Source organism: Macaca fascicularis, chromosome 19 (assembly GCF_037993035.2).
Source record: "Macaca fascicularis isolate 582-1 chromosome 19, T2T-MFA8v1.1".
NCBI classification, from domain to species: domain Eukaryota; kingdom Metazoa; phylum Chordata; class Mammalia; order Primates; family Cercopithecidae; genus Macaca; species Macaca fascicularis.
Genome location: NC_088393.1, coordinates 22,375,468 through 22,388,326, shown reverse-complemented (window position 1 = coordinate 22,388,326; position 12,859 = coordinate 22,375,468). Strand labels below are relative to the sequence as shown.

The 12,859-nt window shown below is 38.7% G+C and overlaps 1 protein-coding gene across 1 annotated transcript in view; it reads right to left on the bottom strand.

Moving 5' to 3' along the window:
* LOC107128169 (uncharacterized) overlaps nucleotides 1-12,631 on the bottom strand; it is a 31,038-nt gene extending 18,407 nt beyond the window's left edge. The window contains exons 1-5 of the mRNA XM_065535546.1: nucleotides 12,102-12,631; nucleotides 11,952-12,010; nucleotides 10,105-10,231; nucleotides 9,120-9,215; nucleotides 7,462-7,635 (exon numbers count right to left, since the gene is read on the bottom strand). Of these exons, the coding sequence (XP_065391618.1) occupies nucleotides 7,462-7,635; nucleotides 9,120-9,215; nucleotides 10,105-10,231; nucleotides 11,952-12,010; nucleotides 12,102-12,423 (778 nt within the window). The 5' untranslated portion in view covers nucleotides 12,424-12,631. The remainder of the gene's footprint in view (nucleotides 1-7,461; nucleotides 7,636-9,119; nucleotides 9,216-10,104; nucleotides 10,232-11,951; nucleotides 12,011-12,101) is intronic.
* Between the last annotated feature and the right edge of the window lie 228 nt (nucleotides 12,632-12,859).

The following is a 12,859-nucleotide window of genomic DNA, read 5'->3' as shown; positions in this document are numbered from 1 at the left end:
AGGAGAAGAGCAATGGAAAAGGCCAAGGCTGGTGCGGTAATGTAGAGAATGGTGGTAGATGTTGAAGGTTTTAAGGGTTCTTCGGTGAATAGTTTTATGGCGTCAGCGAAAGGTTGTAGCAACCCGCAGGGGCCAATGGTGTTTGGTCCTTTGCGTAGTTGTATGTGGCCCAGTAATTTTCGTTCAATGAGTGTGAGGAATGCTATGGCGGCCATTACGGACATAAAAAGGAGTAGGAGATTTGCTATTGACATGGTGTTAAGAAGAGGAGTTGAACCTCTGATTGTAAAGTTTTAAGTTTTATGCAATTGCCGGGCTCTGCCATCTTAACAAACCCTTCTTTTTGGGTTGGGTTGGTGTTATTTTGTTAGATTGAGATTAGGTCATCTATGAAATGAGGGCACTTTATGAAGTGGGCCTTATTTCTCTTGTCCTTTCGTACAGGGAGAAATATAGAATAGATAGAAACTGACCTGGATTGCTCCAGTCTGAACTCAGATCACGTAGGACTTTAATCGTTGAACAAACGAACCCTTGATAGCTGCTGCACCATTAGGATGTCCTGATCCAACATCGAGGTCGTAAACCCTATTGTCGATATGGACTCTGGAATAGGATTGCACTGTAATCCCTAGGGTAACTTGTTCCGTTGGTCAAGTCATTGGGTCAATTACAGGTGCTGGTTCGCTTTGGCTTGTGTAGTCTTAGCGTGGGCTGTTCGGAGGTTTAGTTATGCTCCGAGGTCACCCCAACCAAAATTTTTAATGCAGGTGTGGTGGTGTAAGGGTCCGTGGATTTGTATAGGTTTGATTGCATTAATAAGTTAAAGCTCCATAGGGTCTTCTCGTCTTATTGTTTCATGTCTGCCTCTTCACAGACAGGTCAATTTCACTGGTTGAAAGTAAGAGACAGTTGAACCCTCGTGATGCCATTCATGCGAGTCACCATTTAAGGAACAAGTGATTATGCTACCTTTGCACGGTCAGGGTACCACGGCCGTTGAACATGTGTCACCGGGCAAGCAGTGCCTCTAATACTGGTAATGCTAGAGGTGATGTTTTTGGTAAACAGGCGGGGTTAAGTTTGCTGAGTTCCTTTTACTTTTTTTAACCTTTCCTTAAAGCTTGCCTGTGTCAGGTTAACAGTGTGAGTAATACTGACTTGTTTCTGTTTGTTAGTGTTAGGCTGTTAAGCATCGGTGAAGTTTTTCGGTCTGATTTAGGCTTATGCGGCGGAGAAAATGTTCATGTTACTTATATTAGCATTGTTGCTTCTATGAAATGATAGATTAATCCAATGTGGAATAAGGAGTTTAGTGGTGTGTTTGGAATTTTTATATAATTGATGTTGAGCTTGAACGCTTTCTTAATTGATGGCTGCTTTTGGGCCAACTATGGAGGTCAGATTTTTTACTCTCTATACAAGGTTTTTTCCTGATGTCTGAAGAGCTGTCCCTCTTTAGACTAACAATAAAGTTTACAGGGGAATTGGGTAGTTCTGCAGGTAAACTTAAGGTTGAACTAAAATTCTATCTTGGATAACCAGCTATCACCAGACTCGGTAGGCTTGTCACCTCTACCCATAAATCTTCCCACTATTTTGCTACATAGACGGGTGCGCTCTTTCAGCTGTTTTTGGGTAGCTCATCTGGTTTCAGGGAGTCTGGCTTTAGTTCTCTTTGTGAGATTGTTTCTAGCTGATTCATTATGCAAAAGGTACAGGGGTGAAACTTTGCTATTTTGTGCTTGTTTGATGTTTTTTATTTCCCTTACGGTACTGTGTCTATAGCACCAGGATAGAATTTCTATCGCCTATACTTTTGAGTTGGTAAATGGTTTGGTGTATGTTAGTTTGGTATTAGTTTTAGATTGGTTTAGGGCTAGTATTAGCTCAAGGCAATCAAATGATATTGAGATCTTCCGGGTGTAAGCCGGATGCTTTAGTGTTAAGCTATGCTTTCATTTATCCAAGTGCACCTTCCAGTACACTTACCGTGTTACGACTTATCTCCTCTATATAAATGTTGGGGTGTTTAGTTAAGTTAGTCCTTAAATACACTTGAGGAGAGTGACGGGCGGTGTGTACGTGCTTTATGGCCTGGTTCAATTAAGCACTCTATTCTTAATTTACTGCCAAATCCTCCTTGGACTCTTAGGTTTCCTAAGAGTTATCGTAGGGTTTTCTGGGGTAGAAAATGTAGCCCATTTTTTACCATCTCATGGGCTACACCTTGACCTAACGTTTTTGCGGGGACAGTTAATGCTGACTTTGTGACCTTGTTATGGTTTGCTGAAGATGGCGGTATATAGGCTAAGCAAGAGATGGTGGGGTGGATCGGGGTTTATCGATTACGGAACAGGCTCCTCTAGGGGGATGTGAAGCACCGCCAAGTTCTTTGAGTTTTAAGCTGTTGCTTGTAGTATTCTGGCGAGTAGTTTTGTTGTTCTAACTATTGAAGTTTAGGGCTAAGCATAGTGGGGTCTCTAATCCCAGTTTGAGTCTTAGCTATTGTGTGTTCAGAAATTTTAAAGCCACTTTTGTAGTTTATTTTACATCAGCTAAGGTTTTACAATTTAGATGGAGTTTAGCTTTATTTGACTAGATCTAAAACACCCTTTATGCCGGTTTTTATTAGCTTGGGTTAATCGTATGGCCGCGGTGGCTGGCACGAAATTGACCAACCCTAGATTGTAGCATAGCTTAGTTAAACTTTCATTTATTGCTAAAGGTTTGTCACTGCTGTCTCCCGTGGGGGTGTGGCTGAGCAAAGTGTCTTGAGCTGCATTGTGCGTGCTTGATACTTACTCCATATGATCGTAGTGATTTCTCGGGTGTCTTCACTGGGGCAGGGATGCTTGCATGTGTAATCTTGCTAAGAGCTAATAGAAAGGCCAGGACCAAACCTATTTGCTCATGGGGTGTGCAAGTCCGTCTAGACATTTTCAGTGTCTTGCTTTAGGTGAATTAAGCTACATAAGCACGGAGAGAAGTATAGTTGTGAGGTGCTGTCTTTCGGGTTGTGACAATGAGGGCCCATATTTAGTAGTGAACAAGTGCATGAGAGCAAGGAAGTAGGAAAGAGAAGGAGTGGGATGAAGTTAAGAGGGGTAAAGTGAAGTAATTTTGTGTTAGTTGAGGAAATGGCAGTTGAAGTTGTGCACACCTAAAAGATGAAAACGCGATCTCTGGCTAGGTGTGTGAAAGCTTTTGTTTTTGGGGTTTGGCAAGAGTAAATTTTTGGAGAAGAAGTCAGAGATGGGGGTGTGGGGGGGTTGTTGATAGTTTCCTGCGTTATTTGCAGTGTGATTGAAAATGGATTACATGGTAATTATTGGTATGTCCTACAAGCATGAATTAAATAACACCTTGTAAAACTTATGTGGGGCTAGGATATTGAACGTAGGTGCGATTAATAATGGCATGGACTAGGAATCAAAGACAGGTTCTGCGGGACGTGTTGTGGCGGGACCAGCTTTCTGCGATGGGGTCGCGTGCAGACCAGAGATAAAAGATACCAAATGCATGGAGAGCTCCCGTGACTGGTTAATAGGGTGATAGACCCGTGATCCATCGAGATGTCTTATTTAAGGGGAACGTGTGGGCGATCTTAGTTATATGGCCCTGAGGTAAAGAACCAGATGCCGGATACAGTTCATTATAGCTACCCCCACGATTTATGGGCCCGGAGCGAGGAGAGTAGCACTCTTGTGCGGGATATTGATTTCATGGAGGATGGTGAACAAGGGACACCTAAGTGAGGGGGGTATCCGTGGTGAGGAGGATTAATTTAACTTGGATGTTAAATTAAATCTCACCACTCCCATTCAGCATAGTATTAGAAGTTCTCATGAGGGCAATCAGGCAAGAAAAAGAAATAATGGGTATTCAAATAGGAAAAGAGGAAGCCAAATTCTCTCTGTTTGCAAATGACATGATTGTATATTTAGAAAACCCCATTGTCTCAGCCCAAAATCTCTTTAAGCTGATAAGCAACTTCAGCAAACTCTCAAGATATAAAATCAATGTGCAAAAATCACAAGCATTCCTATACACCAATAATAGAGAGAGAGACAAATCATGACTGAGCTCCCATTCACAATTGCTACAAAGAGAATAAAATACCTAGAAATACAACTACCAAGGGATGTGAAGGACCTCTTCAGGGACAACTACAAACCACTGCTCAAGAAAGTAAGAGAGGACACAAACAAATGGAAGACCATTCCATGCTCATGGATAGGAAGAACTGATGTCGTGAAAATGGCCATACTGCCCAAAGTGATTTATAGATTCAATGCTATCCCCATCAAGCTACCACTAACTTTCTTCACAGATTTTGAAAAAACTGAATTTAATATGGAACCAGAAAAAAAGCTCATATAGCCAAGACAATCCTAAGCAAAAAGAACAAAGCTGGAGGCATCATGCTACCTGACTTCAAACTATATTACAAGGCTACAGTAACCAAAACAGTATGGTACTGGTATCAAAACAGATATACAGATCAATGCAACAGAACAGAGGCCTCAGAAATAACATCACACATCTACAACCATCTGATCTTTGACAAACCTGAAAAAAACAAGCAATGGGGAAAGAATTCCCTATTTAATAAATCGTGTTGAAAAAACTGGCTAGCCATATTCAGAAACCTGAAACTGGACCCCTTCCTTATACCTTATAGAAAAATTAACTCAAGATGGATTACAGACTTAAATGTAACACCTCAAACCATAAAAACCCTAAAAGAAAACCTAGACAACGCCATTCAGGACACAGGCATGGGCAAAGACTTCATAACTAAAACACCAAAAGCAATGGCAACAAAAGCCAAATTGACAAATGGGACCTAATTAAACTAAAGAGCTTCTGCACAGCAAAAGAAACTATCAGATTGAACAGGCAACCTACAGAATGGGAGAAAGATTTTCCAATATATCCATCTGACAAAGGGCTAATATCCAGGATCTATAAAGAACTTAAACAAATTTACAAGAAAAAAAAAAAATCAAAAAGTGGGCAAAGGATATGAACAGATACTTCTCAAAAAAAGATATTTATGTGGCCAACAAACATGAAAAAAAGCTCATCATCACGGGTCATTAGAGAAATGCAAATGAAAACCACAATGAGATACCATTTCATCCCAGTTAGAATGGTGATCACTAAAATGTCAGGAAATAACAGATGCTCGAGAAGATGTGGAGAAGTACGAATGCTTTTACACTGTTGGTTGGAGTGTAAATTAGTTCGGCGATTGTGGAAGACAATGTGGCAATTCCTCAAGGATCCAGAACTAGAAATACCATTTGACTTAGCAATTCTATTACTGGGTACCCAAAAAATTATAAATCATTCTACTATAAAGACACATGCACACATACATTTATTGCAGCACTATTCACAATAGCAAAGATTTGGAACCCACCCAAATGCCCATTAGTAATAGACTGGATAAAGAAAATGTGGCACATACACACCACGTAACAGTATGCAGCCATAAAAAAGGATGAGTTCATGTCCTTTGCAGAGACATGGATAAAGCTGGAAACCATCATTCTCAGCAAACTAACACAAGAACAGAAAACCAAACACAGCATGTTCTCACTCATAAGTGGGAGTTGAACAATGACAACACAGGGACACAGGAAGGGGAACATCACACACCGGGGCCTGTGGTGGGGTGGGAGGCTAGTGGATGAATAACATTAGGAAAAATACCTAATGTAGATAACAGGTTGATAGGTACAGCAAACCACCAGAGCACGTGCATACCTATGTAACAAACCTGTACGCTCTGCACATGTACCCCAGAATTTAAAGTATAATTTAAAAAAAATCAAAACAGAATATTAATAAGGAAACAGACTACTTAAAGGTGGTATAAAACAAATATTTCTGACAGAGGTATAGAGAGCACTCCTCAACATCAGGATACACACCCTTCTCAATAGCTCATACAACATATTTCTTGATGGACCACCTCTTAGGCCAAAAAAGAAGTCTTACCAAATTTTTTAAAACAAATTTTATGAATTATTTTATATGACTAAACTCAAATGCAAGTATACAACAATAATAGACAGAAACTGGAAAAAAAAAAAAAAAAACGTGAGGCATGGTGGCTCACGTCTGTTATCCCAGCACTTTGGGAGGCCGAGGCAGGTGGATCACGAGGTCAGGAGATCAAGACCATTCTGACCAACATAGTGAAACCCTGTCTCTACTAAAATGTGAAAAACTAGCCAGGCTTGGTGGCACACATCTGTAGTCCCAGCTACTCAGGAGGCTGAGGCAAAGGAATCGGTTGAACCCAGGAGGCAGAGGTTGCAGTGAGCCGAGATCGTGCCACTGCACTCCAGCCTGGAGATAGAGCAAGACTCCGTCTCAAAAAAAAAAAAAAAAAAACCATATATATATATACACACACATAGGAATTTAACAAAACACTCGAGCACGCTCTTATGTAAAGGTTGTAATAGTTAATATTGTAAAGATGTTCATCCTGGTCAATCCTGGTCAATGTAATCTACAAATTTAATGAAATGTTTTTCAAATTTCTCATTGTATTTTTGAAGAAACAGAAACAGCAACCCCAAAAGTATATCGAACCCCAAAGGCAAAAGAGTTCCCATCAATCTTAAAATAATAATAATAATAATAAAGGAATGCTGCAGGCATTAAAGTTCCTGATTTCAAAAGACATTACAAAGCTACAGAATTAAAACAATCTGGTATAAGGATGAAAATTAAACTAATGAAATAGAATGCAACCCATATATATATACTTTAACATGTATGGTCATATGAGGAGTCATTTACATAGCAATAATTATTACTGTAAGCTAACAGGTAAAGGCAATGCAAATTTCCGTCACCAAATCATTCAGTAAATACAATTTGAAATATAAAAATACTGGAATATCACTCAGTTTTCAAAAAGCAGAAAACAGTCTACCAATTATAAAGATAAATCTTGATAACGTTATGCAAAATGAAATGTCAGCCACAAAAAGACAAAGATTGTAAGAGATAGATAGAAAGCATTTACACTCTTAGAAGCAGATAAAAAGAAAAAGGTGCCCTATTTGCTTAACCCCCAACAGCAAGTAAGTTTGTCAGTCATCCATGACAAAAATGTGTTAATGAGAGAATCAGGCATCATGGTTAGTATCTGTAATGACAGCTACATGGTACAGTAAGGTTGGAGAATTGCTTCAGGCCAAAATATTACGACCAACCTGGGTTATGCAGTGAGACCCCATCTCGGAAATAAGTGCCTTTAAGAGAGCTTTGAGATCCAGGGAGGGAATTGTGAAACTTTGCTGAGCCCAAGATTGAGGAGCACCCTTTTCAGAAGGCAAGCTTTCATTTAGGTGGCAAACTACAGGACCCCTGCTCTTGACTACAGACCAGAAAATGTCCCACCCAACTCCATCCCACTGAGAATTTTGTACTTACTCTGTAAGCATCCCAAACTTCTCCCAGCCACAGTCTGTGAGAGGTCTTGGTCTTCCAGAAGCCTGGAGAGATACCCATTTAGAGCCAAGCTGGCAGGCCTGCAGACCTTGGTCCCAATAACAGTTCCATGACTCAGTTCCAGCTTCCTAAGCCACAGTTCATCGCCAGTTCTGCCTATGTAGAAACCCACAGTGACCTCAGAAATCCTCTCTGGTACTCAGTACAAGCCATACTAATCCACATCCTAATATAAAGCCCACCATATGCAGACCTGACTGCAGAAACCTGCCCTAGCATCTATCCTACTGAGCAAAGTCCTGAAGGATATTTACTGTGTCCAAAAGTAAAATGGGAATTACAACTACCCAAGTCCTTTATGATAAGCTGACCCTAGTGCAGAGCCAGCAGCTTTGTGACCAAGCTACAACCCCGCTCTACTACAAACCCAGAGGGCATTCTATCACCCTGGGGGCCCAAGAAAGGAAGATTTTTACCCTCTGAAACCAGTTTATCAAAACTTTGAGGTGTTTGCTCCTTCAAATTGAGACACCAAGCAAAAGTATATTGTGCCCATCGTCAAAGCTTCTATTTTAACACAGCACTTGATGTATGTGGAAGAAAAATTAGTCAAAAAATTTTTAAAGTCATTGAAATTGAAGACAAGTAAAACATTGCTGCTTGTAGATCATGCAATGCTCTCTATAATAAAACCATAAATAGTACATTAAAACCTTTTAAAACTAACAAATACACTCAGTAAATTAGCAAAATATAAAATTAACATACAAGTTATGATTCCATACACTTAAACTATCTGATAAAATAGAGGAAGAAAACAATCTTATTTAAAATAGCACTAAAATAATAAATATCCGAGGACAAATTTAACCGAGGAACTGAAAAACTTTTCAAGTGAAAGATTTATCAATGAAAAATAAGAAAACACAAATAAATTTAAATACATTTTCTCTATCGATTCAAAGAATAAACGCTAAAACACCATATTATCCAAAGTGATCTCTAGATTCAATAAACTTTCTATCAATATTCCAGTGTTTTTTTTTCACAGTAATGAAAAATACAATCATAAAATTTACATGAAACTACAAGAAACTGTGAATAGCTAAAGCAATCTTGAAGAAAAAGAAAAAAGCAGAAGGACACCATACTTTATAATTTCAAACTATATTTCAAGACTATAATAAAAACCGGATGAAATGTGCAGAAAAATGAACAAAAAACACCCAATAATACAGAAATCACTACTCTCACACATTTCAGAGATGATGGAAAAAGAGAACTTAAAAGATAGTCTAACGTGGAGTGTCTTAAAATTATGCAAACATCTGTGTGTCCACAAAAACAAAAACGAAAACACTCAGATTGCACACTCTCTTGTATGCCATGAACAGTACTTTGGCTGTCACTGTAAACTTGAAGGAAGATTACTGAAGGGAAAGAAGAATTCTTTGATATTTTAAAAGCAAAAGAGAGAAGATGCCCCTGTGTGAGAGAAAATTTAAAAATAAAAATAAAAATTAGGCTTTCCAGAAACTATTTCTTTTGGAACACTGCTTCCCATATCACTTTAGGGACTTGCTTTCTTCTTGACTTTGGACCTGTCATCCACGTTGTCTGTTGTATTCACTCTCACCTACCTGGGGGTTCTTCCGCCATCTCATGTCTCTTCATATTCCAGGGCTCTTTTCCTTGCTCCAGAAAAATGATCAGGTCTGGCTTAGGGACAGCAATACCTGTTTTATTAAAAATAAGTAACATGCCTCTTGCTCATATTCTCCAATTAACAACTTAATAATGTGCTCAGTAAAGAGGATTTAACACAATATTCTAATACATTTATCCCAAAATACTAAATTACAACAGAAATTTCTAAATATTTAGAAAATACTCTAATTTTGTGGGTTCTTACTTTTATCACCTGGTACTACTGAATTAAAAATTGGTGGTGGTAATTAGATTTTAAAGTGTGAGCAATAATATTTTATGCCAGTAAAATTTTGAAATTACCATTAATCTAAAGTGAAGGACAGAGAGGAGCTCAAGAATGTGGTGAGTTCAGGTCAAGATGAAACATCTTGAAATTTTTTTCTCTATGGAAAACTCCCTATGATTTTCTTGAAAACAGAAATCTGAAGCATAAATTACCAAAAAGAAATTATACAAAAGAGCAATGCTGTTGGGAGTCGAAAGCCTGAGGGCTGTGACCAACTCAGCATTCCACTGGACTTGAATGAATCAAACGGCAAATTGTTTATCATGAATGCAGAATGTGGGCAAACTTGCTTCTGCTCATGCAGCCAGAAGGTACACTGAGGACAGTCACTCCCTGGTGCCATGCTCCTTGAGGTTAACTACTGGAACATCTGGAGAGTACTGTTCAAAGAATACAGTCACTAAGTCAAGCAGCTGACCACAACCTCCCCCTTCTCCCTATCTCCTTTACTCAATAAATATGAAGAGCTATAGAAGTTCACGGCCCTTGTTCACTAGAAGCAAGGAGTCCCCTGGTGCCGTCTTTGTCTTTATTCCTGCATTCAACCTCCTTTGTTCAGGCCAATAAAGTCCGCAGCAAAATGAAACCTATAGCGTATACTAGGAATTGCGTATTAAAGTTATTCTCACCCAGGAAGACCAGGTTTCTGTAGTTCTCTAACATCACATTCCTATATAAATTCTGCTGTGCAGTGTCCAGGCATTGCCACTCCTCCACAGAGAATTCTATGGCCACATCCCGAAATGTCAATGATCCCTGGAAAACACACACAAACACATTTATTTACCAAGTGGTCATGGGCATAATTTTTACTTTGACTCAACGTAAAATGGAGAGAGTAAACAGAGCTGGTTCTGACTTCTAAGAGTGACTGAAATAATTCAATAAAATAGTTTTCAACTAGAAATATTCTCTAATGTATTCTCTAACTCTGAGAAAACAAAGTGTTATAAGATCCATAACACCAGTGTATATATAGTATTTTTCTGGATAATAAAGTATAAAATTGAGGGCATAAACACTAACATGTACAATTTTGAGTGCTACATTTACATCATACAGAATTAATCGTGTGCCGGGCATGGTAGCTCATGCCTGTAATCCCAGCACTTTGGGAGGCAGAGGCGGGCAGATCACCTGAGGTCGGGAGTTTGAGACCAGTCTGACCAACATGGAGAAACCCCGTCCCTACTAAAAACACAAAATTAGCTGGGCATGGTGCTTTCTGCTTGTAATTCTAGCTACTTGGGAGGCTGAGGCAGGAAAATCGTTTGAATCCAGGAGGCGGAGGTTGCGGTGAGCTGAGATCGCACCATTGCCCCCCAGCCTGGACAACAAGAGTGAAACTCTATCTCAAAAAAAAAAAAAAAAAAAGAATTAATTGTGTGTATTTTTCAGATGGACATACTTTTGTATATTATTCAGATGGAATAGACATGTTGAGTTAGAAGCTATCACTCAAATTTTAATGTGTACAATAAGCTGGAGATCCTGTTAATGCAGATTTTTTTTTTTTTTTCAGAAGATCAGGGATAAAGTCTGAGTTGCTGAATTTTTAACAAGCTCATCAGTATGCCAATGTTTTTGGCCCAAAAAGACTATTTTGTCAAATATCCAGTAATTGAATGACCCTGTGTTTTTCTGGTTTGTAAATAAAGATGAGAGCCTTCATTTTCCAAAAACAGACAAATGCAAAGGAAACCTAAGAAAGAAGGGCAGCTGCCAGATTAAATGTGGTGGTTTGTTCCCATCAGCTGCATAAAGATACTTAACAATGAAGAGAAAAATAATTAATTCTATAGTAAAACATGTATCAGAGAGCTTATCAACTAAGTGATTTATTAACATCAACTACACTAGAACAAACTTTTATAATGTCCTGATGCACCCAGAAGGACACAGCATTACTGCTGAGATACTGCCCCCTGAAAGGTAAATTATAGTCTGAATTTAACCATAAGGAAACATTAGTTTTATGGAAAGTTCAAGATACAGGTATCTCCCATGTTCTGTAATTTTTAATAGTGATTTTAAATAGTCTTTCTTTAGCACTGTAAAGAGCAGTTATCTCCTATCAAATTTTTTATAATTTTCTGGGTAATAAATACCATACTGCTTCAATGGGTATTTTCTTAATCCTGTACTGCATAGACATAATAAAGAACACAGATGAAACCTCAACATTACATGTTCTCTGTCTTCACTAAAAACCCCAGGTTTTCCCCAACAGGAATTTGGAGTATCTACACCTTCCCATGTTCAACAGCCACAAAGGGACATTTTTAATATTGCAGATTATAAATTCATAGTGAGATTTCTGCATGGCATATAAGAAGCCATAATGTAGAGAAGGCTCTGGTATATAGAAAAATATATTTTTCAGAGACTTTGATTATTGTAAGAATTTTTTAAAGTAGTTAAGACAAACTCATTAGGGAGGAAAAACACAAGTAGAGAAGTACAGGTTTGCAAGTACCAAACTTGTTTCCTGGAGGAAGCAGAGTGGACACAGATCTTGATCTGAGACATATTTAGCTGAAAAAAAAAAAAAAAAAGGCCATTTTTTCCTCTTTCTCCTCCTTCTCTAGGATTATTTCTCAGATAAAATTCTCTGGGCAAATTATACCTGCATCTTGAGAACATGCCTTTAAAAGTGTCAGCACCACAGGTCTACCTGCTGTCACCACATCCACAGGCAGAAGAACCAAGACAGAGAAACTCCACCCATTTCTGTCCTTTATAGGAGAAGAGATTGAGAAACAATGAGTAGCTCCACAGAGATAAAAATGCACTTTTATTTTGTCCTCAGGAGCCATCCCCTGACACAGGCACCAGCAATTTCCACTACAGTACTGGAAATATGGGCCACGCTGTCCTGTCCCTACCAAATCCAAACAGAACGGGTTCTTGAACCACCCTTTAATGCAAAGATGGAACTTAACTCTCATGAATGTATTTTGAATTCCTCATACTTGATTCTGACCTCACCTTAGAGTCACATGAACCACTTAATTAAAACAACATGGTGGCTTCCACCAGAACAATAAACAGAATCCACGGACAGGGCACAAGTAAAGAGAGTTCTGCAAAATGGCCAGGTGACACTCATTAGAAGCCTGGGCTGATAACCCAGCACTCTTGTCACAACACAAATACTTCTGGTACAAATGAAGACAATCATTCTTCATTCTAAAGTATTATACTCTTTGCTGACTCTAAAGTTTACAGAGAAAACAGAAGGTAGCAATTTCTGAGTAAGTCTGCATTTGGAAAACAACATGTGCACATGTACTAATGCAATGTTTATTAAGCAGGTACTATGTGCTCAATAGGATGTTACAGAGCACTGTGATAGCACATTATGTGGTTTAATCCTAATAACAC